Below are 26225 nucleotides of genomic sequence, written 5' to 3' on the forward strand. Positions count from 1 at the left end.
TACACTATCTACATTTACTCATTCATTCAGACCAACCAACCAACTGATCCAAACCAGTTTTAACTCCTGAATAACTACAATACTCCTTCCCACTCTCAAATACCCACTTCACCATCTTAGCCACCCTAACCTCTGACACTGTACCCAGCTGTCACCCAAACATTCAGTTCCTCTGTCACCCTATCAACTGGCACATCTACCCACTATCTACATTTACCCAATCATTCAGACACTCAAACAAACATAATGAGAAGCTTTGAAATGCTTAAGCATAACTTATCAGAATACAGAAGACAGTATAAAAGAGGGTGTGAATTTCTGCCCAAAAATTCCTAGAGTAAATCGGTTGGGAAGGAGCCTCTAACTGATTTTTCAGAGAAACCAGAGGAAGGTAAGTGGATTTTTAAAAATTTGGTCAAAAATATGTTTTCCAATCTTGATCAGAGAACCCATTATATTGTTCTTTCAAGCCTCCTTCAACAGTTCAATTTTATCTCTGCTTACTAACAGGCAAATGTATATCATGCAACAACAAATACTGGAGAAAGCAGAGCAATAAAGATCTACAAAACTTCAATCTTAATTTTTAAAGATCGTGACAAATATGTTAGTGGTGAATTCAGGTAAGGCTTTCAGAAATGTAACTATTTCTGTATTAAATTTCTTAATTGTTAGGTACAGCATCTATGATTTATCAACAGTGAAAGCAGGAAGAATGTACATGTTCCCTCAGTCATATGTAACAATTCATAATTTGCAGACATTTCTGCATATACAAAAATATATAGAACAATTCCCAAAGAAAATGTTGTTGCACACAAACTACTGGTAAGGAACATCAAAAAAAAGTTGGAGGAACTGATTTTAATTGAATGAATTAGTCATAGACTTTCCGAATGTAACAACAGCCAAGACAGAAAGTGATTTTAATGTAGTGAAACATCACATGATACTTCAGATGTACATTATCGAGCAAAACAAAACAACCAAGCCATATTATGAGATATTAGGACTAGTGACCAAAAGCTTAAGTCAAATTGGTTTTATGAAGCATTCTAAAGGAGGAAAGTTCATTAGAGTCAAGAGTAGTTGTATTTGTCATTTCTACCATATACAACAGATCTAGTAAAAATGAGACAACGTTCCTCCAGGACCAAGAAGCTACATGGATAACACAAACTACACAATCATACGCAGGGTGGCGTGAAGTGCAAAACACGCAAGACAGCATAGTAATTCCTGATACGTCAAGACAACTGGCACAGTGGTGTACAAATTACAGTGCAATAAAAAAATAAATAATAAATAAAACATTGTTCTAGCAGCAATTTGAAGTCATGCAAAGACTTTCAGATGGAATAGAGTCTGATCATACTGGATTAAGGAGCCTGATGGACCAGGGGAAGAAACTGTTGCATAGTCTGGCTGTGAGAGACGGAATGCTCCAGATGGCAGAAAGAAGAAGGGTTTGAGTGAGGGGTGTGTAGGGTCTTCCACAATGCTTTTCGCCTTATGGATGCAGCGTATGGAATAAATGTCTGTAATGGAGGGAAGAGAGAGACCCTCATGATCTTCTCGGCTGTCCTCGCTATCCGTTGTAGGGTCTTTTGATCTGAGGTGGTGCAATTACTGAACCAGGCAGTGATGCAGCAGCTCGGAGTACTCAATAAACCCTCTGTAGAATGTGATGAGGATGGGGGCTGGGAGATGGGCTTTCCTCAACTTATGCGGAAAGTAGAGACGCTGCTGGGCTTTCTTGGCTATGGAGCTGGTGTTGAGGGACCAAGTGAAATTGTCTGCCAGGCGTACACCAAGAGATTTTGTGCTCTTCTTGATCTCCACAGAAGAACTGTTGATGTCCAGCGGAGAGTGGTCACTCTGTGTCCTCCTGAAGTCAACAACCACCTCTTTGAGAAACAAAGTGGTATAAAGAGAGAATTCAGAGCTTGGATCTGAGGCAACAAAACCACAGCCAGGGTGTGAAGTCATTATAACTGAAAAAGCGCAAGAAGACCAAGGAGAACAAATACCTGGGAAGGGCGTGGAGTTCATAGAATTCCTACAGTATAGAAAGGGGCTATTTGGCCCATTATATCTGCACTGACATTCCAAAGCGCATCCCACCCAGACCTAGCCACCTACCTTTGTCCCTGTGACCCCCCACATTTACTATGGCTAATCCACCTAGTCTGTGTATCTCTGGACCCAACAGACCATTTAATTCACCTAACCTACACATCTTTGAACTGTGGGAGGAAACCAGAGCTTTTGCTGAAAACCCATGCAGACATGGGGAGAATGTACAAACTTCACACAGGCAGTTGCCCATGGGTGGGATTGAACCCAGATTCCTGGTGCTGTGATGCAGCATGCTAACCATTGAATCACCGTGTCATTGGTGGAAATTTTAGAAGTTGTCAGATGACTGGAGGAATTTGAAAGCAAAGAATGAAATTTTTCAAATTGCATTGCTTGTGTGGAAGCCAACATAGTCAGCCAACAGAAATCATTGAGCATAGTGGAATGGGATTTACTGCAGGTTGAAAGCAGAATTTTTGTCGGCCTCCAGTATTGGATTGGTTGAGTCTAGTGGTGACAAAGTTATGAATGAAGTAATAAAAATTGTCAGCAATATTGGTTTAAAAATAAGTAAATAAATTAACTTTACAGTCCTCCTTGTAAAATGCTTCCCTGTACTGCGCGGTTCATTTTGAATCCAAGTGGTAAGACATGTAATATTTCTGTGAACTACTTGTAATAATCTACAGATCCAATGCATTTTCGCTATTTAAAGTAACCCCATTTCTAAGCTTGATATTCACTATTCATAATAATACGCTTTATGTATTTCATTCTAGTGTCCTTGTTTTAAAATTCGCAAAATGATTGCCATCATTTATTATAAAATGAAAATATAGCCGAACGAGAGAAATTGATTTACCAATTTTTCTAAAAACAATGTATTTTTTCCATCAGCAGATTTGTTTCATTTGGAATGCTTTTAAAACCAGCAAAAATTGATCAGAACAATAATTATTTTCCAGATTCCGCCATGGATATTGCAAAGGAAATCCAAGGAAAATGGTGAGGACATGGGCAGAAAAGGAGATGAGAAATTTAATCAGGTATGTTGTTAGTATTTTTTAGTTTACTTGGCTATATTAATATAGAAGTGAACCTTAGTCATGTATTAGATAATAAGTGATGTCATGCTTTTTTGTGGCTAAGTTGTTAGATGTTGAAGTTAGAACAGTTTTACACGTTTTCTTCATGATATTGCTTCTTTTCTAATGTTGGTGCATCTGCATGGTCCATTGTTAACCATGAAGTCCAATGGTCTAGTTTGAGCTTTATCTCCTCTATTATACTGATAGACACTGACCTACAAGTCATGACAGGAAGGCCTTGGAAATGTACCAAACCATACTGATCCCCAAGACACAGTGATATTTATGACATCTGGCCACTCTTACTCAAGAAACTCACTACCATCAGTTCTGCCCAGTTCACCAATCAGCAGCAAGAATGTTAACATATACTGATTTATTACAAACACAGTAGCTTAAGCGATCAGCACTCCACATTGTTCATGTGTTCTAGTTATGCCTCCATATGATGGGCAGAATCCAAAACAGTCAGACCAGCAGTTCATCTGAGAAACTCTTTCAAAGTAGCAACCGCTATTTTTGGAGCAAATTTCGATGGTCACTAAAAGTTTGTCTTATTCAATATTTTAGAGCATATTTACATTACTATTTAAGCAATGTAACAGCACACATTATGGACCCGGGCAGCAGTAAGATAAATATGATTTAGGGGTGAGTATTGTCTAGCTAAGGAGTGGAACTTCTGCACTTTTGAGTAGTGACCTAGAACATTTTTAGAAGTCTTAGTGGTATTTGTGTTATAGAATTGGTCAATTTAGCAGGTAGATTACCTCCAATTCATTTTTAAGACTCGCAATTTAAGTCCTGTAAAGTTTTGTTTGCTCTCATGAATCTTTTTTTAAACTGAGTAATACTTACAACGGTTTTGTTTTCAACCTTGGGTTTAGTTTTGGTTTCTGTATCGCATTTGGTTTGTTGGTGTTTTCACTGCCTGGGCAATGCACTGAATTTATAGCAAGTCCATGATTAAAAACACAATGTTCCAATTTATTTTGGCTACTATTATGGTATCTCCCTTTGGTGATCTTTGGTGTCTTCAGACTGTGACAGAAAACACTGATTTGGCCCTTGTCACAGTCTAATTTAACAAACCAATGAATGAAATGGTAACATGACATTTATCTTTTAAGCAGCTGATTAAGATTATGTAGCTCCCCAAGCTGTTAACAACTGTTGTGATAAACTGATCTCAGTTATTTCTCTTTAGAGGTTCTTTTACCTTCAACTAAAGAAGCTCCTTTTGTTTGACTGAATTTCTCATGCTATAGGCTCTCTTGATTTCAAAGAATTCTGTTAAATATTTTCCATGTAACTGGAGCCAAATAAATAACATATTTGAAAAAAATATTGAAAAGGTGGTTGAATTGAATGATTTGACTCCCTCTTTATACAGCGCTTTCAGTCAGATCAACTAATTTTGGCTAAAAAAATTGTTTGCTGCTAAAATGGCATGTGATTTTGTTGATGGAAAATAAGAAATTAGGTACTTCTCAACCTGGGACTGTTGTGACATATTGAATGGCTCCCCATCTCTGGGCCAAAAGACTTGGATTCAAGTCCAAGCTGCTACAGAGGTGTGTCATAACATCTTGGAACAGCTTGATTAGAATACCTATAATTCTTAGTCCTAAAGGAAAGACTTACTTATTTGTCACACAATCAATTCTTGGTTGGATGTCAGAAAGAATTATTTTAAATCCGAATGAAGAGATTACAAGAATGTTGACATTCTAGACCTCTGGGCCACAAGTGTCAAAATTTCATATTTTCTTAACTAATAATCTAGCATGAGAGCGCTTGAATGCATCTGCATAAAACCTGCTTAAAACCAATAGATTTATTATCTGTTAAAATGAAAGCTTACTAAATATCTGTCTGATAGCATTACAGATTTATCAGCTCATATAGTTTACAATGATAATATCATTTTGCTTATTTTGGACATAGGTTGCAAACAGCAGCAATACCATGTCCAGAACCGATCATGCTCAGGAGCCATGTGCTTGTTATGGGTTTTATTGGTAAAGATGACATGTAAGTTTTTTTGTGTTATTCAAAATAATACTTAATAAATATTCTGAAAGCTAAAGTGGTTAAAGGGCGAAAAGACCTGGAAGTTGCACGATATAATTATATAATCTGGAGGCAATTGTATGCTTCCTGGCTCATGCTCTTGAAGCCTTGATTTTGTGTAGAAGTTGTTCATTTCAGCCTCCTTTTGTGTATGCGAGTATGTATGAGAAGCACTTTGAACATAATGAATCTACATTGATTTGAAAGGAAATACCAAGATTATTCAAAACAGGGCATGGTAAAGGATTTAGTAATTGCAGTCACAAGTTCATTGCAAGAATGGCACTTCGCAGTAATATAGTCAGAAAAAAATTGACGTCTAGCAATACAGGTAATTAAAGATTAGTGCAAGAGATCGACTTTAAAGAATGTTTTTGAGGAGGAGGCAGGGGTGAAGAAGCAGAGGATATATGCAAGGAATTCTAGACTGCTGGGTCACCAATGATGAGATTTTGGAAGTGGGCAGAGTTCTTGGAGAATCATAGGGCCAAAGAATGTTGGGGAGGTAGGTAGAAGCAAAGTCATGGAGGAGTTTGAACATTGCAAGTTTTAAAAGGTGTGATTTGAAAGTCAGCTTCAGTTAGCTAGCAGATTTGAGCTGAAGGCTCTGTTCATTAGGATGTTGTGTTTAGATGAACTGGAGGTGTATTGAGGGCAGAAGCCTGGAATCAGGCCAAGAAACTTTTGAAATAGATAAGTTGGAAGATAAAAATGGCATGAATGAGGGATTTAGCAGCAAATAGGTTGAGGTTTGGGTGGAGAAATGTGATATTACTGAGTGATAAATTTTATTTGTGTAACAGAGGGATTGCAAGCTCAGCTGGGGTCAAACATGCTGAGATTGAAAATGGTCTTATTCAACCTGAGTGTGTTTGGGGATGATGATGGAATTGATTGCAAAAGAATGGAGATTGTATCAAAGATAAAAGACAGTAAAGGTAGTAGAAAGGTTGAGAGATAGAACTTTATGTTGCAGTGTATACATGAAACCTGACCTTGTTTTTGTCTTTGGATGGTTTTTGTGAGAATCAGAAATAGGCTAAGGATGGATTCTAGAGGTAATTAGGAGTAACCATTTTGGGAGATTATCTGACTGAGTTAATAGTTTGGTGAATAAGGTGCAAAAAGTCCCACTCAATGATGAAATTAATTAAGTATTTAAAATGTGATCAGAACATTTTCGCACTACTGGTGGTGTGAAACAAAATGTGTAGATTCAAAGGGAAATTCAGTGGATGTTTAGGAATAGTTTGTGAAAGAGAGTATGAGATGTTGATCTTTCAAAAAGGAACTAATTTATGTGGCTAAAGGGCCATCCCCTTTTTTAGCAAAATTTATATTCTTGGATAGACATTTTCTCCCTCAGTTTCTTCTTTACTATTTCTCATTTTCGTACTGTTCTAAAATTCTTGTAAAAACCTTTATTCGTAATTTGCCAGATCCTTATTTATAAGCCACCCTTAAATTAGTTGTAAGAATAAATAATGTGAATAATTTATTTGAGTATTTGACATAAGAATAATTCATCTATTTGTCATTCAGCACTCCAATTTCACCTTCAACCCCTCCAAAGTTAATTTATTCAGTGAGGACCTAAAATGCACAAATCCAGAAAGTTCAAGCTTTTCTTTCAATCTTGGCAAGATATTTCAGCCTCGGTGGCAACAGTGTGCTATTATTAGCTTCGGTCTGTGAGGCATTTCAATACAGTGTACTTGTGCTTGTTAAACGTTAGTAATAGTTGGTCAAGATGAGATTTAGATTAAGCTCATTTATGCTGCCTCTACTTGTTGAAGAATTTCCTCCACCCATTGTTCAATCATAGATTGGCCAGCATAATGGAACAACTCCAGTGAAGTCTACAAACAAAAAGCGCTGGAGACACTGAGCAGTTCTAGCAGCATCTGTGGACTGTAAAATGAGAGTTAATGTTTTGAGTCCAATATGACTACTTCTAAAGTGAAGAACAGAAGCACTAACTGTTTCTCTCACTGCTTATGTTGCCAACCCTGCTGAGTTTCTCTAGCATTTTTTTCTTCACATTTAAAGCATCTGCAATATTTTGACTTATCCAGAAAGGATTCGATGCCTTAGGAGAATATTCTTTTATGACCTATGTTCTGTAAGATAAACTTTAATTGACATAAAATCTCTCATATTACAACCTTCTTTAAAAAGGGAAGAAAAATCATTGTGAATTGCAGAATAAAACTTTGCAGTATTGAAAGACAATTCTAAAACCTAATTAAATTATGTCTAAATGAAGACTAATCAAATCATTGAACATTCTTCATAAATTACTTGCTTGAACACACCCCAGAGTCTAAATATCTATGAGCACTGGTCTTTTGTTTTCCTGTTGATCATGACATTCAGACTCACTATATGTTGGATGCTCAATCAGACTTTCTATTTGTATAAGAAAATTATATGCCTTTTGTTTCATTTCGTACAAGAAGCTTACTTTTAAAGAGGGTCTGCTTAGAAACTGCTCTCAAAAATATTTTGCAGGTATCTATCTGGAGTTAAGTGATTTTGGAGTAAACAGTGTCCAGTGTAGGTTCATTATTTTCTGTACATCAGATTTCACTTTGAATTTTCAAAGTTTCTTCACACAGCTTATGAAGAAATTGTGAAAGACTATGCTTAAACTGTATTCCCTTTTATTCTTTAGGCCGGCACCTTTGCTGAAGAATGCTCATTTGTCAGAATCCAAGGCCCGTGAACTATACCTGTTTGTTATTCAGTACATGCGAAGAATATACAAAGATGCCAAACTGGTTCATGCTGATCTCAGTGAATTTAATATGCTGTAAATAAATGTCTTTCTATTGAATTTTCAAAGTGGTGAAGGTTTCTAATGCATTTGTTCCTTTATGATTTCTGTTGATTTGTATTGACTTACCCCTGCCCCTACCATGCAAAGCGTTGTTTCCCACATTTAAAACATTTTATAAAGTGCATTGTTATCAGGTTACCTGTTTACTAAAGCAGTTAGCTATCCTGTAATAGACATGACCAGCATGTAATTTGGTAAATGTTAGACTTAATGTTTAAAGGTTTGGACCAATGGTTGCAGAAATGTTTTGAAACATATAACAACTAGAACAGCCATTACTTTATTATGTTTTAGGGAAAATATAGCCAGATATTTCAATGGGTTTAATCAATTTTAAAAATTGACTTAGAAATAAAGAAGAATATATAGATGTGAACAATTAAAGCTTTTTCAGAGGTAATTTTAAGTACCGTTGATGCTGGAGAGTGAGGTATGACTGTTGATTTTTACGTAGTAATCAAATATTTAATGTCATTGGACAAAAGCATAGTATAAATAGAAGACCTTGAAGTAGTGAAACTTGGGGAAATTATTCACAATGAACCATGTAAATCTATTTCCTGCCTTAGCCTGCTTATGGCCTTTAATTGTATGTTTTTGTTTCAGTATCTGGCAATCACTCTGGGTACTTAATGTTTTACTTAATAATATATTTATCACTATCTTATGTATATGAACCTTAGTTTTGGAACTTCCACAAATTAAAATATTTATCTCCCTGCCACAAAGACATAGCCCCAACTGTCCAGCCTTTCATGATAATTATAACTTTTAGTAAATCATTTTTCTGCATTTTCACAAGTGCTTCCAAACCTTATTAGATACTGCACCATCCTCTAAAAGTGAAATGTCGATATGTTTCACATCAATATTAAACAAGCAGTCAAGTGCAATTTACTGTAGTATCATGCACATAGTGACAGATGAAACTATTTTTGCATTGTTTGCTGTATATATGCTAAAATTCATTTCAGAATTACTAATTTTTCACAACTTTAGAGTCATAGAGATGTACAGCACAGAAACGGACCCTTCGTTCCAACTTGTCCATGCCGACCAGATATCCCAACTTAATCTAGGCCCATTTGCCAGCACTTGGCCCATATCCTTCCTATTCATATACCCTTCCAAATGCCTTTTAAATGTTGTAATTGTACCAGTCTTCACCACTTAGTCTGGCAGCTAATTCCATACACGCACCACCCTCTGTGTGGAAACAAAAATGCCCCTTAGGTCCCTTTTTAAAATCTTTTCCCTTTCACCCTAAACCTATACCCTCTGGTTTTGGACTCCTCCACCCCAGGGAAAATACCTTGTTTATTTACCCAATCCATGCCCCTTATGATTTTATAAACCTCTGAAAGATTATCCCTTAACCTCTGATGCTCCAAGTAAAACAGCTATTCGGTTTTTCTGTATAGCTCAAACCGTCCAATCCTCACAACATTCTTGTAAATCTTTTTTGAGCCCTTTCAATTTTCACGACATCCTTCCTTAGGAGGGAGACCAGAATTGCACACAATATTCCAAAAGTGGCCTAACCAGTTTCCTGTACAGCCCCTCAATTCCTATACTCAGTGCTGTGACCAATAAAGGCAAGCACACCAAACACCTTCACTATCCTATCTACCTGCAACTCCACTTTCAAGGAACCTTGAACCTGCATTCCAAGGTCTCTTTTTTTTTCTTCTATAACACTCCCCGTTAAGTGTATAATCCTGCCCTGACTTGCCTTTCCAAAATGCTGCACCTCATTTATCTAAATTACACTCCATCTGCCACTCTTCAGCCCATTGACCCACCTGATCAAGATCCCGTTTACCTGGAAGTCTTGGTATAGTCCTAAATGAAGCTAAATCTTTGAGAAAGCAGATTATTTGTTTACGCTGTATTTTTCTGCTATTCTTCAGGTACCACGATGGGGGAGTTTATATAATTGATGTATCACAGTCAGTGGAACATGATCATCCATGTGCCTTGGAGTTTCTCCGAAAAGACTGTCTCAATGTCAATGGTGAGTCAAAAGTTGCAGTTATTTTTGTTTTGCTCAAATACTTCCTTGCTAAGTCATTGAAAATGATAAATAGTTGTTTAATAAATCTGTCATATTTAAGCAAGTTAAAATGTGTAAACCAAGACATAACTTACATTAGAATTGTGTGCAAGAACAAGTAAATTACTGTTGTATACATTAAGAATGCGCTGCAAATTGCCCCCGATTTCTTGTCCCTAGTGCCGCACATTAACTCTTTTGCGATTTACTTGTGTAAATTTGCCACATTGCTCATTGATGTTATTCAGAGAATTAGTGGTAATATTATTAGGCTAATAATGTAGAGGACAAAGCTAATGCTCTGAGGACCTGAATTCAAATATCGCATTAGCATCTGATGGAATTTATGTGCAATTTTTTTATAAATCTGGATTTGAAAACTGATCTCTAATGGTGACCACGAAACTACCATTGATTGTGGTAAACACCCATTTTAATATCTTTCTCAGGAAATAAACCTGCCATCTGGTGTGGCCTGCATATGATTCCATACCCACAGCAATGCAGTTGACTTGTAGTTACCCTCTGACGTAGCCTAGCAAGCCACTCAGTTTAAGGGCAGTGGCAATAATAGGAAACACATGCTTGCAATGCCCTCATCTCATGAAAAGGTTGACACAAAAATTAATGTTAAAGTTGTCTATTTCTCAAAAATGTTTTTGATATTGACTCGAAATAAGATTTTAAACAAAGTCTGTCCAGTTAACTAGCTATTTTCATGTTCATAACCAGGTTAATCTTTTTTATAAGACACAAGGTTTAAGTGAAATAATGAATTATTTTAATTAAAATAATAATTAAAGATAATCATAGAGATGTACAGCATGGAAACAGACCCTTCGGTCCAACCTGTCCATGCCGACCAGATATCCCAACCCAATCTAGTCCCACGTGCCAGCACCCAGCCCATATCCCTCCAAACCCTTCCTATTCATATACTCATCCAATTGCTTCTTAAATGTTGCAATTGTACCAGCCTCCACCACATCCTCTGGCAGCTCATTCCATACATTGGGTTGGGATATCTGTAGAATTTTTATGGTTATATTATTTCATTATTTATTAATTTGTCTCTGCATTTTTAACTCTGTCTGTTGCAAAAGTTAAATGAAAATTTAAAATTTACCATATGTTCGCATTCACATTGTTGCTACTTTAGTAATTTCTAAGTGAATAATTATGTTGTGAAACTTGAAAGGGTTCAGAAAAGATTTACAAGAATGTTGCCGGGTTGGAGGATTTGAGCTATAGGGAGGGGCTGAACAGGCTGGGGCTGTTTTCCCTGGAGCATCGGAGGCTGAGGGATGACCTTATCATCCTTATAAAATCATGAAGGGCATGGATAGGGTAAATAGGCAAAGTCTTTTTTCTGGGGTCGGGGAGTCCAGAACTGGAGGGCATAGGTTTAGGGTGAGAAGGGAAAGATATGAAAGAGACCTAAGGGGCAACTTTTTCACACAGAGGGTGGTGCATGTATGGAATGAGCTGCCAGAGGATGTGGTGGAGGCTGGTACAATTGCAACATTTTTTAGATTAGATTAGATTAGATTAGATTAGATTAGATTAGATTACTTACAGTGTGGAAACAGGCCCTTCGGCCCAACAAGTCCACACCGCCCCGCCGAAGCGTAACCCACCCATACCCCTACATCTACATCTACCCCTTACCTAACACTACGGGCAATTTAGCCTGGCCAATTCACCTGACCTGCACATCTTTGGAGTGTGGGAGGAAACCGGAGCACCCGGAGGAAACCCACGCAGACACGGGGAGAACGTGCAAACTCCACACAGTCAGTCGCCTGAGGCGGGAATTGAACCCGGGTCTCTGGCGCTGTGAGGCAGCAGTGCTAACCACTGTGCCACCGTGCCGCCCACATTTAAGAAGCAATTGGATGAGTATATGAATAGGAAGGGTTTGGAGGGATATGGGCTGGGTGCTGGCACGTGGGACTAGATTGGGTTGGGATATCTGGTCGGCATGGACAGGTTGGACCGAAGGGTCTGTTTCCATGCTGTACATCTCTATGATTATCTTTAATTATTATTTTAATTAAAATAATTCATTATTTCACTTAAACCTTGTGTTTTTTTTAACACATCTTCATCTAATAATTCACTGAATACAATCAACTTTATTTGTTAGATGTGCAGGGAAATGGCAGTTATGTGAAATTTAAAGCCGACTTCCTAGATGTTTGGAATTACTTGTTGAAACTTTAAATTTCTTGATGAGTTCTGAATTTTGTGTGATTTCCCTAATTATTGTGATGTTCGTCATTGCTTCCTTTTTTGATAGAATTTTTTCGTAAACATGGTGTTGCTGTGATGACTGTGCGAGAACTTTTTGAATTTGTCACTGACCCTTCAATTATGGAAGATAATCTTGATGCTTATCTTCAGAAGGTAGGGTTTTATACATTTGTACTTCCATGAAATGAAATGATATTTTTTTAAGCAATAAGATCCAGAAAAGAAGTTTAATCTTTAATCAGTGCTGATTGTTGTGATATGACATGTACATACCTCATAGAATCCCTATAGTGTGGAAGCAGGCCATTTAGCCTATTGACACCATACTGACCCTCCAAAAGCATCCCACCCAGACCCACCCCTCTACCCTATCCCTGAATTTCCCATGGCTAATGCACCTAGTGTGCATATCCTTGGACACTATGAGCAATTTAGCATGGCCAATCCACCTAGAAAATAGAACATTCCAGCTTCATACAGGCCCTTCGGCCTTCGATGGTTTCACAGGTCGGTGCAACAATCTGAAGCCCATCTCACCTAAACTATTCCATTATCATCTGTATATTTATCCAATGACCACTTAACTGCCCTTAAAGTTGGCAAGTCTACTACTGTTGCAGGCAGGGCATTCCATGCCCTTACTATTCTCCTGAGTAAAGAAACTACCTTGACATCTCCTATATCTATCACCCCTCAGTTTTAAAGGTATGTCCCCTCATGCTAGCCATCACCATCAGAAGAAAAAGGCTCTCACTGTTAACCCTATCTAATCCTCTGATCATCCTGCATGTCTCTATTAAGTCACCTCTTAACCTTCTTCTCTGAACAAAAACATCCTCAAGACCCTCAACCTTTCCTCATAAGACCTTCCCTCCTTACCAGGCAACATCCTGGTAAATCTCATCTGAACCCTTTCCAGTGCTTCCACATCTTTCCTATAATGGGGTGATCCAAACTGTATGCAATCCTCCAAGTTTGGCCGCACCAGACTTTTGCTCGACTGCAACATGACCTCATGGCTCCAAAACTCTGGAGCACTGTAACTTATCTATGTCCCTCTGTAACCTGTAACATCCTTCTGTCCACAACTTCACCAACTTTAGTGTCGTCTGCAAATTTACTTAGCCCATTCCTCTATGCCCTCATCCAAGTCATTTATAAAAATGACAAACAGCAGTGGCTCCAAACCAGATCCTTGTGGTACACCACTCTTAACTGAACTCCAGGATGAACTTTTACCATCAACCACCACCCTGTGTCTTCTTTCAGCTAGCCAATTTCAGGTTCAAACCACTAAATCACCCTCAATCCCATGACTCAGTATTTTCTGCAATAGCCTACCGTGGGGAACCTTATCAAATGCTTTACTGAAATCCATATATACCACATCAGCCGCTTTACCCTCATTCACCTGTTTGATCGCCTTCACAAAGAACTCAATAAGGTTTGTGAGGCACAATCTACCCTTCACAAAACTGTTGACTTTCCCTAGTCAAATTATTCCTTTCCAGATGATTAGAAATCCTATCTCTTATAATCCTTTCCGACACTTTACCCACAACCAAAGTAAGACTCGCAAGTCTATAATTACCAGGGTTGTTTTTACTTCCCTTGAATAAGGGACAAAATTTGCTATCCTTCAGTCTTCTGGCTCTATTTCTGTAAACAATGACACTATAATGATCAAAGCCAAAGGCTCTGCAATCTCCTTCCTAGCTTCCCAGAAAATCCTAGGATAAATCTCGTCCAGCCCAGTGGACTTATCTCTTGTCACACTTTCCAGAATTTCTAACACCACCTCCTTCTGAACCTCAATCCCATCTAGTCTAATAGCCTGTATCTCAGTATTCTCCTCAATGACATTGTCTTTTTCCTGTATGAATACTGACGAAAAATGTTCATTTAGCACCTCTCCTATCTCTTCGGACTCCATGCACAACTTTCCACTACTGTCCTTGACAGGCCTCAGTCTTAGTCTAGTCATTCTTTTACTTCTGACATAGCTGTAGAAAACTTTAGAGTTTTCCTTGATCCTACCTGCCAAAGACTTCTGATGTCCCCTCCTGGCTCTTTTTAGCTCTCTCTTTAGGTCCTTTCCGGGTAACTTGTAATACTCAACTGCCCTAACTGAGCCTTCTCGTCTCATCTTTACATAAGCTTCCTTCTTCCTCTTAGCAAGAGATTCAGCTTCTTTAGTAAACGACGGTTCCTTCACTCGACCACTTCCTCCCTGCCCAACAGGTACATACTTATCAAGGACATGCAGTAGCTGTTCCTTGAACAAGCTCCACATTTTAATTGTGCCCATCCCCTGCAGTTTCCTTCCCCATCCTATGCATCTTAAATCTTGCCTAATAACATCATAATTGCCTTTCCCCAGCTATAATTCTTGCCCTGCAGTATATACCTATCCCTTTCCATCGCTAAAGTAAACGTAACCGAATTGTTATCATTAAAGTGCTCACCTACCTCCAAATATAACAACTGGCCCGGTTCATCACCCAGTACCAAATCCATTGTGGCCTCTCCTCTTGTTGGCCTATCTGCAATGTGTCAGGAAACCCTCCTGCACACATTGGACAAAAACTAACCCATTTAAGGTTCTCGAACTGTAGGATTTCCAGTCAATATTTGGAGAGTTAAAGTCCCCCATAACAACTACCCTGTTACTTTAGCTCCTATCCAGGATCATCTTTGCAATCCTTTCCTCTGCATCACTGGAACATTTCAGAGGCCTACAGAAAACTTCCAACAGGCTGACCTCCTTTCCTGCTTCTAACCTCAGCCCATGCTACCTCAGTAGATGAGTCCTCATCAAACGTCCTTTCTGCTACTGTAATACGCTCCTTGACTAACAATGCCACACTTTCTCCTCTTTTACCACTTTCCCTATTCTTAGTGAAACATCTAAACCCCAGAACCTGCAACAACCATTCCTGTCCCTGCTCTATCCATGTCTCCAAAATGGCCACAGCATCAAAGTCGCAGGTACTAACATATGCTGCAAGTTCACCCACCTTATTCCAGATGTTCCTAGCGTTGAAGTAGACACACTTCACATCACCTAACCTGTTCTTTGGGAATATACTCTAAGCTACTGTCAGTCACTACACTAACCACAGTCGAGCATACTTGTCACATGTTGAATTTTTACACTGTTATCAGAATACAGCAATTTGTATTTTGTACAGCTTGAACATTTAGCTCAGTTTTATTTCCCTTTGAGTTCCATAATCAATAAAATAAAGATTTGATTGACTAAAAGTATTGTAATGCTTAGAACTTTATGGAAATTTCCATCGGCAGTAAAACCTAGTCAGTAATGACTTAATTGTTGTTTACTGCCCATTGAGTAGCTTTTCAATATTTAATGTATATGTGGCAACTGTTGAACGTGTCGTCATGGAGGCATTGAGCTCAGTGACTACATGAATCCTATCAAATATTAAGAGTTGAGAATTAATACGAAGAATTTCTTATGCTATAAATACACATTTTGTAACATTTTGTAATATTAAGTAAAATGGAACACTTCAAGAAATACATATTTAATATCTGTGTCATTTGTTTCTAACGTTAAACTCAAACAGCATAGAAAGAGGCAGTCTGGGTCACCTTGCCTGTGCCAGCTCTCTGATAAAGCTATTCATTTAGTCCCATAACTTGGTCATAAGAAAACGTACAGTAATTTTTTTTTAACATTTCTGTTTTGAAAATTACCATTCTTACCACCCTTTTTGGCAGTCTATTCCAGACTTTCATAGCTCACAGTTTAGAAAAAACTCCCCCCTTTTCCCTCTGGCAGTTTTGCCACATATTTTAAATTTATGTCTTCTCATTGTTGACCTTCTTACCAGTAAAAGTAGTTTCTCTCTAGCTATACTTTCAAAGTTCCTCTGTTTTGAACAGTTCTATTAAATGTCCCCATTCAAGACAAACAATACCAGCTTCTCTATTTGCTATGAATTACAGAAAAAGTCGAGAATTAGATACATTATATATTCTAATTATTGATTACTGAAGTGATTAATCAGTCAGTTAACTTTTTTATAGCACAGAAGTTGACATTTAAATCATTATTGATGCAAAATCCTTCAATCATGAATAATGTTCCTGAGCAAAGTGATGTGCTGCACAATAACATTCAAGAACAAAAATGTAATCTTTTGAGCAGGAAAAAAATTATGTATTTTAACAAAAGCACTGTTATACCTCTGATAATTAGGCAATGGAAATAGCTGCAGAAAGATCAGAAGAAGAACGATCCAACCAGGACCAAGTAGATGAAGAGGTAAGAATCCCCTGTTGTGATGTTGTTTGGCTTTCTCTTGCAGATCTTTTCTAATGCACCTCCAGTACAATTATAGTTTATCTTTGAGCACTTCCTGACATACAAATTGTTGAATAAGTTAGACAAACGCAAATGATTGAGATGTTACTGTATCTAGACAAGATGATTTCATACAAATGAGCATATATTTTAGCTTCAATTAAAAAAGGTAATCATTGTGATTAATTGGTAATGTATTTAAATTCTACTATTCCTCATTTCTATTTTAGCATACTTCACTATTACTACAGTTGTAGTTAAGTACAATCACAATCAGCTTTAAACTTGTAAATGAAGTAGAGTAAGAGTTCATGGAGGAAGGCACCTCAATTCACTCTTCCTCAGAGAAACGTCAGATCTTCATTCTGGAAAATCTCAAAGAATTTCATGTTTAATGAATTACTATTTGAAGTCTCATTAACGTTCTCACATAGAGAAGCATATCAGCCAGTTTGCACATAGTAAGATACCTCAAATTTGAAGTGTTGCAAAATACCAGTTTCTTGCAGTGTCAATCAAAACTCCGATTTTGTATTATAGAATTTCATTTGAAAGACGGGATTTCTAATAATACAGCGGTCCCAAAATACTAGAACTATATGCTCCGTGTATGAAGTGGGCCTTGTACAACTTTCAGATTCAAAGGTGGAAGTACTATCTTTTGATTAAACTGAATTATTTTACGCAAAAAAGCGCATACACAATCAATAAAATAAGCATTTTTTTCTTAAAAGGAGCATTGAATCGAATTCTCAATATTTTGGTTTCTAGGCTAAGCATTCTTTCTGGCTATTGTATACTGTAGTGGGATGGGGAGAAGTAGAATAATGCAATCTGACAAAAACAAACTCTTAATTTGATATTGATTTGGATAATTCCTGTGCATTCTGATCAGTGGTTTGTAAATACGCTCTTTGCTGTTTCCATAGGTGTTCAAAAACGCCTACATACCCAGGACACTGAATGAAGTGAAACATTATGAACGGGATGTTGACATAATGATGAAGCTCAAGGAAGAAGCTATGACTGCAGATTTACAGCATGACAATGTGAGTAGTCGCCTACGTCTTTGCTTTTGGGATGTTTTGCATGAAAGTTTTGTAGTTTTTTTTAAACTGCTAATTAAAAGAGTGCTCCGGGAAAATGTTAGCCTTATCCTCGTGTGTACCTGTAGGAATTCGTGCATTTTTTAAGAAAAAGATAATCCATTTCCTACCCCTAAGAAACTATTCTTCTAATGGATTGTTATTGTTACAGTTTTTTTCAGCTGGAGCACTGCAAGTGTTTGCTTCTCTTGGCTATGTGTTAATACACTGGCCTAGTTTTTTAGGAAAGTTTAATTTCAACAGTTTTTGATATTAACATGTGCATAGTTAAATGTAGATTTCCGCAGATTCCGATACACTCGATTAATTTTTGCAGTACTTGCTGATAGACTTAGCTCTGAAATCACTGTCCTAGCATGAACTTGTGTCACTTATTCTCTACTTCCATACTAAAGACATTAAAGAAATAGAATTAGTGTACTCACGTCAATAGAATTGTTCAGAGTAATAAAGGATCAAACTTCTTAAACAATCTCTGCAGCACTGACAAAATAATTTTACACTTGGAGGTACTTTTCCTCAAAATTTAATGTTGCAAATTCTTTTTTATAAATGTCTGCTTTCTATCTGTACGGTCCAATCTTCTTTTTCACTTCCTGTGCAATCATTTAGGTCAATATGTTTCCTTTCTTTATTTGCTTCTTTACAATCTCCTTTTCACTTGGGACAATTCAGCTTAATTGGTTGAAGAATCTCATTTTTCTTGTTCTCTTCATGAATACCACAGATACTGAATAAAAGCTGCTACATCAAATCAGCCAATAGATTAATAGAAATCTTCACTAATAACCCTGCAAACACAATTTTGGGCAACTGTAATTTAGGTGAATGGTAAAAAGAATTAGTTCCATTGCTACTGAGGCAAAAAATACTTAATGCCTCTCAGCATTTTGAGTATGGAGATGAATAGATTATGTATAAGGAATGCAACAAAACGAGTTTTACATCCAGCCTCAGAAACAGTCAACAGCTAGCAATTTACCTTTTCATTGTGTAGCAAGTATGGTTTTATGTGTATATACATCCATATGTGCATGTTTTGAATAGTCTTAACTGAGGGATGGTGATGCTACTTCAGCTACCTATATCAGCATCAAGCAAAGCATTAGAGTGTCCATTGCAAACTGAATCTTTCTCCACGTTAACCTAAGAAAATGCAAGTGTAAAATTCCTATGTCCTGTAGAAACATGCTTTGTCACCTATGAATTGTTGTCAAGTAATTCTAAGCTAATAGTGTAATGTGCACACTATTTTTCTTCAGTGCTAGTTATACAGATTTTAATGTTTTCAAATATGCCTGTTATAAATGCCAATATATTGAAAATGAAAAAATGCTTTATACATAGCTCTATACCCAATCTTTATTATATTATCAAAAAACCATCATATTTACAATTGTGTTACACTAATAGACTTAAAATCACAAAACTGAACTTTTATTTTTGTGTAGATTCTGTATCAGACAGTGACAGGAATGAAGAAAGACTTGAGTGGTGTGCAACAGGTAAGATTTGTCACCTATAATGTCAAATATATTCAGAGTAAAGAACCTTGTATGCCTACCAGTTTTTTTAAAAGATCTAGGATCTGGCTTAACTTAGTAGAGAAGGTTAAGGAAGTCCTGGTTATAAAGGGGTTTGTCCAAACTTGATTTGGGCAAAATATTTATTGTATGGAAGGACAACATTTCAGAAAGGCCATTAAATAAATAATACAAGTGGATTTGTGCTGATTAAATCGATTGAGATTGATTGAGACAAGATATTTAATCTTGTTAAGATCTTTCCCTGTTTTCGAGGAAAACCACATCAGATAAATTGAATGATCATTGTACATTTAACTGCAGCAACTAATGAATGTATCTGCTAATTGACTTCTTCTGTGAATTTATTTAATAGATTTTGGCTGGAAGGTTATTTTCTATTAATCCATTTTTATTTATATCAGGTACCTGCCCTTCTTGAGAATTTGCAAGAAAGTGATGGAAAATCTAATTCTGATAATGATAGCTCTGACTCCGAGCTTGGCTCTGAAGAAGGAGAAAGGATTCATCCTAAAGACCATGTGCAGGAAAGTGAAACTAACAAAAAGGTTTGTTTTCATTTGAAATCAGATTCCTTTAGAAATCATACAGTGAAAGAGAATGTTTAGCATTTTTATCGATGAACTAGCATTTAAGATACAGAAAATAATTTTATTATTCAAGTTTCAAACTGAAGATGAGTTTTGCTGTGCTTGTTTGGTTAAGTGCTACACATTACATTTCTTAGCTGATGTGCACTGTATGTATGTGTGCAAAGTAAAATTTTGCCGACCAGAATTTAGGTACCTTGAATAACTGTTGCTTGGTTATTTGTTGCTTTTATTTACCATTAATGCCAGCTGATACTGTTAGGAGGTAAAGGTGAAATCCAGACTTTTTAATTATTAGAGACAGGGTGGAATTCAGCCTAGATTGACCAAGGCTGTAGACTTTTTTAAAAAAAAGCAAATTACTGCAGATGCTGGAATCTGAAGCCAAAAGAGAAAATGCTGGAAAATCTCAGCAGGTCTGGCAGCATCTGTAAGGAGAGAAAAGAGCTGACATTTCAAGTTTAACTGACCCTTTGTCAAAGGCTGTAGACGAGATGGTGTTATATGGAAATTTATAGAGAAGACGCAAAGCGTTACCTGGAATAATTGGATTCTATCCCAATTCCGTCCGTATCCATTGAGAAAAGTGTGGCTGCTGTCATGGAGACCAAAGAATCTAAGGTTTGGGTGGTTGGCTGGGTTTGTTAGCATTAATGACTGGGTGATGTGACATTGCACCAATGAATAATTGAAATAGGCTTAATAGACTTTATCCTTTCCCTTTACGTCTAATCACGTGTCAGTCACATTCTCGAGCCAAACGAAAGTAAATTCTGGAGCCAGGTCCCTGATCACCTGTGAACAATGACAGGTTTACTTGGTTTCAATGAATACTGAAACTACTGAAGTGTTAACTTTTATGGTTATTGCATTTTTTTTGGCAGTAAACTTTTATTCCTGAAATTATAACTTATGTCAATGTAGTTATCACTGCTCAAAATGAGTCATTGTAAAAAATCAACTTAGTTATGTAACACAGAATACATTGAAAAAAATAAACTTACTCCATCTGCACTTATATAACATTGTTCAGACATGTATAATCTGTTTACAGGACAGAAAAAGACTGGTTAAAGAAGCACAGCGAGAAAAACGAAGAAACAAAGTACCCAAGCATGTCAAAAAAAGGAAAGAGAAGGTTGCCAAAATGAAGAAAGGGAAATCATAGAAATTTGAATTGTGCTTTGTAAATGGTTAACAATCAAAATACTCTGGTCACCAACAACTTTAATACCAACTTATTAAATGAGGAAGTCCATTTGATTCATCTTGAGCAGAATTGTTAATGCCAAGTACCGATTGTGCCTTTGGGATGAAACGCTGTTTGGGAACACAAATGCCAGCAGCTTGATCCATAAGGAGATTTTGGAGAGCATGCAAACTAAGGCACTATCTTTGGGAGGCCCAGTCAATTAATGATGTCAGGAAAGTCCACAGAAAGTAATATAAAAGTAAAATACTGCTATTACTGAAATAAGAACAAAGCGCTGGAGAAACTCAACAGATCTGACAGCACCTACAGAAAGCTGTGTAATATTTGACGATTGGCAGCTCCACCATCAGACTTGGTTTTATGGAAGGGTTGTTCGGTTGCTGTCTGACCCTTGTTTGGATCACAATGTAAATGCAAGTGTTTGTGCAATAGCTGCCATAAACATTGACCACAATGGTATGAAATTATCTAGTAGATGGTGCCATCCTATAGATTAAATAATAAGTGGCTACAGCTGTCAGACATTATTTGTAGAATGGAAAACCCTCTAGCATGATCTGCAGCTGCAGTTATGGCCCTCTAGCAGTTACCAGGGTGGGGTGAATTTAAATTCAATGCAGCAATGATAACTGGCAAGAGGCCAGCTCTGTTCATTGTCTGGGCTTTGGCCTCAGTTGGAGACTCATATGCTATGTATCAGGGAAAGTCGGAGAAAGCTCTTATTACTCCCCTCAGTAGGCAGTTTACTTAGCTACCTGCTGCTGGCATGCGTGGCAGTTACCTCTCTTCATGCAGCCCTCTTCAAAATAACTCAAAAGTGGTACATTGGTAGCAGAACGCTTTGTTGGCTGGTAATGCCCTCCGATCCTCTAAATTCTCCACAAAAAAAATCAACTCCCTTGTTTCATCCATTCAGGAAAATCCTCCAACTCCCCGTACTGAAGTGCCTAATTGCCTTCTCCACAACTGTATTTTGAAGTCAACTCCACATTTGATTATTCTTTATTTAAGAAAAAATATTCTAATAGCTGTCCTAACCTTACCTTTTCCCAATTTGAACCATTACCACCTTATCCTAATCAGCAACTTAAAGAAACATTTTCTTGATGTGTGACCAAATGAGCAATACTTATTTTATCCAGACTTAATACTTTCTTTGCAGTCTGCCCTTTCATTATGTATGTACAAATAAAATAAATATGAAACTGAACAGACTTGTTGGAATTATTATGAAAGGCCTCTGCTGTCAGAACTTAATATCTTTTTGATAGTAATGTTTAAGTAGCACAGTATTACCCTAAACAATTGGTGCCTGTTGAATGTACTTCCCCAAAACTTGTGTTACATTAAAAATCAAGGATATTTATTAGACAACATCTTTGATCAAAAATAAACTTAAAGAACTGGAATGCAGATTGCAAGAAGCAGAATTTAGAAGTTTCACTGTAGTAGGGAGAGTTGGGTTCAAATTAAGTCCAAACTGAGGGAATTACTGACTCATTCAAAAAATCAAATTAACTTAATAAGTTTAAATTCAGTTTTTGAAGGAAATTGGTTAAGAGAACTGAATTTTCTAAAGTACAACACAAATTGACACCTACATTCAGGGGACCTTAAGAATAATGGTTGGAATATTAAAAATTATGGTTGGAATATTAAAAATTCTAATGGGAAATTGCTATTTGGATATTAATGCATGTTCTTTAGAAATGGGGGAAGAGTTTATTTATGCTACATTTGACTGTTATTCTTTCCCCTGGAATGTCTAGTGCTTTAATGTTACTCCAAATTAAAAGCATGTTCTTTCCACATCTTTTTGCTTCATGCACTTTTAAAACACATTGATCTCAATAATGTTGAATAATTGTTCACTTCCTCAGCAAAATTCCCAGTTATAACTCTGGAAGAGTTTTCAATATGGTTTGGTAAATCTTGTTCTTCTGTGTATTTGTAGAAACAACAAATTTATTTGACTTTTGAAGTACAAGCTGCAATTCAAATGTTTATAAACAGAGTTGACTGTTTGCTGTTTATGTATAATATAGGATGTTAATTCTCAATTAATGAATTTGCAATTGTGCTTATTTGTATACAGTAGTGAACAAATGCTTGCACAAAATATAGACTTAATACCAAAGTATCTGTCTCCTTTATTTATTAGAAATGACTTATGTCTTATTGTTTTATAGTGAAAAGTACTGATTGTACAAGTGATTGTACAAAATTATAATAAATTCTCCAGATCTATGGTGTCCAAAAACTTTGTTTTCACAGTTCACGACATCCTCTTTACTTACAATTGGACTAGTTTGGCTCGCACCTAAAGTGTTTGTACACTTGTCTCTGTGAAGACAGTGTAACTATGACAACTGTAACATGCCAGTGAATATCAAATAAAATTTGTGAAGAACTTATTTATAGAATGTGTTTTAACCAAAATAATGCTAAGTTGAACACTGCAAGCTATCAAACACTTATAACAAATAAGGCTAGTCCTCAGTGATGTTGTTAAGGTTCACTTGTGCACTAAAAGCACTCTGCTCTATTTCACTCTAATTTCTTTCAGCTCTACTGTTGCTAAATTAATCAGATTGTTTATCTGGCATTCAGTATTTTCATTCATATTCCAGCTTTCACAAGAGGAGTGGAGTTAGTATATAAGTGTTCTCTAATCCACAGTTTCCAATCTATCATATTGAGGGAAAGCCTCTAAAGTGTGGTCTGTGGCAGCAGCTCTGATCTGCAGGTAAATTGGGGTGGGATGGGTTTAATGTCGATGTTAGATTGATAGCCATTGGTAAGTTGCCACTATTAATCAACTGAACTATGGACAACTCCATCCCTTTCCCTGAAACCGAGATTAAATCCTGAAGAAGGGCTTATGTCCAAAATGTTGATTCTCCCACTCCTTGGATGCTGCCTGACCTGCGCTTTTCCAGCAACACATTTTTCAGCTGAGATTAAATCAGACTGTTTGCAATTTAAGAAGCTTGACAGCATTCCCTCCACTACTGAAGCTTAGTAACAGCATTGTGTACTATCTACAAGATGCACTGCAGAAATTCACCAAAGATCCTCACAGCATCTTGCAAACCCACAACCACTTACATCTAGGAGGAGAAGGGCAGCAGATATATGGGAACACCACCACCTTCAAGTTTCCCTACAAGCCACTCGCCGTCCTGACTTGAAAATATTTCACTGTCACTGGGTCAATATCCTGCAATTCCCTCCCTAGTCGGCATTGTGGGTCAACAGAGGCAAGGAGGACTGCAGTGGTTTAAGAAGGCAGATCACCACCACCACTTCAAGGACAACTAGGCACAGGCAATAAATGCTGGCCAGCCAGTGACACCCACAAATGAATGAATAAAAAACAACTTTTTTTTTGACCTGCAATGGCTCTCAACTACATATTTGTGCCATCACTAAGGCTGGTTATTATATCAGCATAAGACCAAACTTTGCCCGACATTAGCTAATTTGCTGAAAACCTTGTTTATTACTTTTGCTGTCCTACATTCTCCCTTAAATATAAAGTCATTTAAAATCCTGCAGTCCATGTCTTAACTCAGCCAAGTCCTGTTCTCTGACATATATTGGAGCTTAAGAAGTGTCATGATTTTAAAATTCCCATGCTTGTTTTTTAAATTGCTCCATTATGTCTCTGTAATCTCCTCCAGCCCAACAAACTTTTAAAATATTTGCACTCCTCTAATTCTGTCCTGTTGAGCACACCTAATATGCATTGCTCCTGTTAGTTGTAGCTATACCTTCAGTTGTCTTAGCCCAAACCTCTGAAATTCCAAATGTATGTCTCGCTGAGTCTATAGGAGTAAGACGTAGAGATAGAGGGGTTGTCCAGAGAGAAAAAGAGGAAGCAGACAAAAAGATTAGTGGTAAACTAGGGAACAAGTAAATGCTGATTAGGTGCTAAGGGAACTGTAAACAATAGAGAATGGGTTAGCTGAGCTGGGACAACCCTACAGAACAGGGTTACTGGACAGCAAAGTGCCACTGGACTTGAAACGTTAAATTTGTTTTTCTCTCCACAGATGCTGCCGGACATATTGAGTTTTTCCAACACTTGTTTCAGATTTCCAGCACCTGCAGTTCTTCATTTTTTTTATGAATTAATGCCACCTATTTTGTAGCACTTTCAGATTAAACTCAATGTTCATATTTTCAGCAACTTTCCATTTAATTTGACAATTTTGAAAAAAGTCTTGCTATGACTTTCCTTCCAACCCTTCCACCTCAGCACCAGCCTTTTGAATCACCAAGGAAGTACTACTCCTGATTATGACAAAAAAAATTAGCTGGTTCCATATCTGGAACAGATTGCTTTTTCATTCCTTTATAAGTGTCTTGTCCATGTATTAGGTATTGGGAAGAAACTAAATAGCTATACATTTCAGGATATAATTAAGGGAATAGTGTGTAGATGTAGATTGCAACAATATATGAGGCCACAATGTGGCAGTGTTGAGTTAGATATTTCTAGATCTACACCTTTTGTGAAAGTTGGATAAAGTAGGTAAGTTTTAAAGAAAGTCTGGAAGAAGTTAAGAGATTTGGAGTTGGTGGTTTGGGCAAATACCAGACTCTGGGACTCTAAGGTTAAAATCACAATTAACATTGATCAAATGAAGGAAGGGCCACACCATAAAGAAAAAATGTAAAGGGCTTTGCAAGTGATCAGTGATTGACTTTGGTGAACAAATTGAGCTTAGAGTAGGAATGAGATGACAGCCTAGATTTACAGACATGTTTTCAAGTGTGGTAGAATTGGGTACCTTGGATTAGGTCTTGGTTTAGAAGTAAGGGGAGTCACAAAGGGCAGGGTTTATCTTTTCCAAATGATCTCTGTCCTAAACAGACAACCCCTATTGTTGAAGCAGTGTCCCCTAGTTCGAGACTGATCCATGAGAGGAAACCTCCTTACCACATCTACTTTGTTAAGATGATTCAGTATCTTGTCCTCTCTCTCACTCTTTTAAACTCCGGTGGAACCACACCCAGCCTTTCCAACCTATCCTCAGAAGACAACCCATTTA

At 37.2% G+C, this 26225-nt stretch overlaps 1 protein-coding gene across 2 annotated transcripts in view; it reads left to right on the top strand.

Moving 5' to 3' along the window:
- The window catches only part of riok1 (RIO kinase 1 (yeast)), a 48843-nt gene extending 25261 nt beyond the window's left edge, over positions 1 to 23582 (top strand). For both annotated transcript variants that reach the window (XM_072570803.1, XM_072570804.1), the window contains exons 7-17: positions 511 to 623; positions 3045 to 3125; positions 5115 to 5201; positions 7915 to 8052; positions 9990 to 10093; positions 12432 to 12538; positions 16611 to 16676; positions 17645 to 17764; positions 19273 to 19326; positions 19770 to 19913; positions 21010 to 23582. In XM_072570803.1, coding sequence (XP_072426904.1) covers positions 511 to 623; positions 3045 to 3125; positions 5115 to 5201; positions 7915 to 8052; positions 9990 to 10093; positions 12432 to 12538; positions 16611 to 16676; positions 17645 to 17764; positions 19273 to 19326; positions 19770 to 19913; positions 21010 to 21123 — 1128 coding nt within the window. In that variant the 3' untranslated portion in view covers positions 21124 to 23582. The remainder of the gene's footprint in view (positions 1 to 510; positions 624 to 3044; positions 3126 to 5114; positions 5202 to 7914; positions 8053 to 9989; positions 10094 to 12431; positions 12539 to 16610; positions 16677 to 17644; positions 17765 to 19272; positions 19327 to 19769; positions 19914 to 21009) is intronic.
- The last annotated feature ends 2643 nt before the right edge of the window (positions 23583 to 26225 follow it).

This window comes from Chiloscyllium punctatum, chromosome 5, assembly GCF_047496795.1.
Source record: "Chiloscyllium punctatum isolate Juve2018m chromosome 5, sChiPun1.3, whole genome shotgun sequence".
In the NCBI taxonomy this organism is placed as follows: Eukaryota; Metazoa; Chordata; class Chondrichthyes; order Orectolobiformes; family Hemiscylliidae; genus Chiloscyllium; species Chiloscyllium punctatum.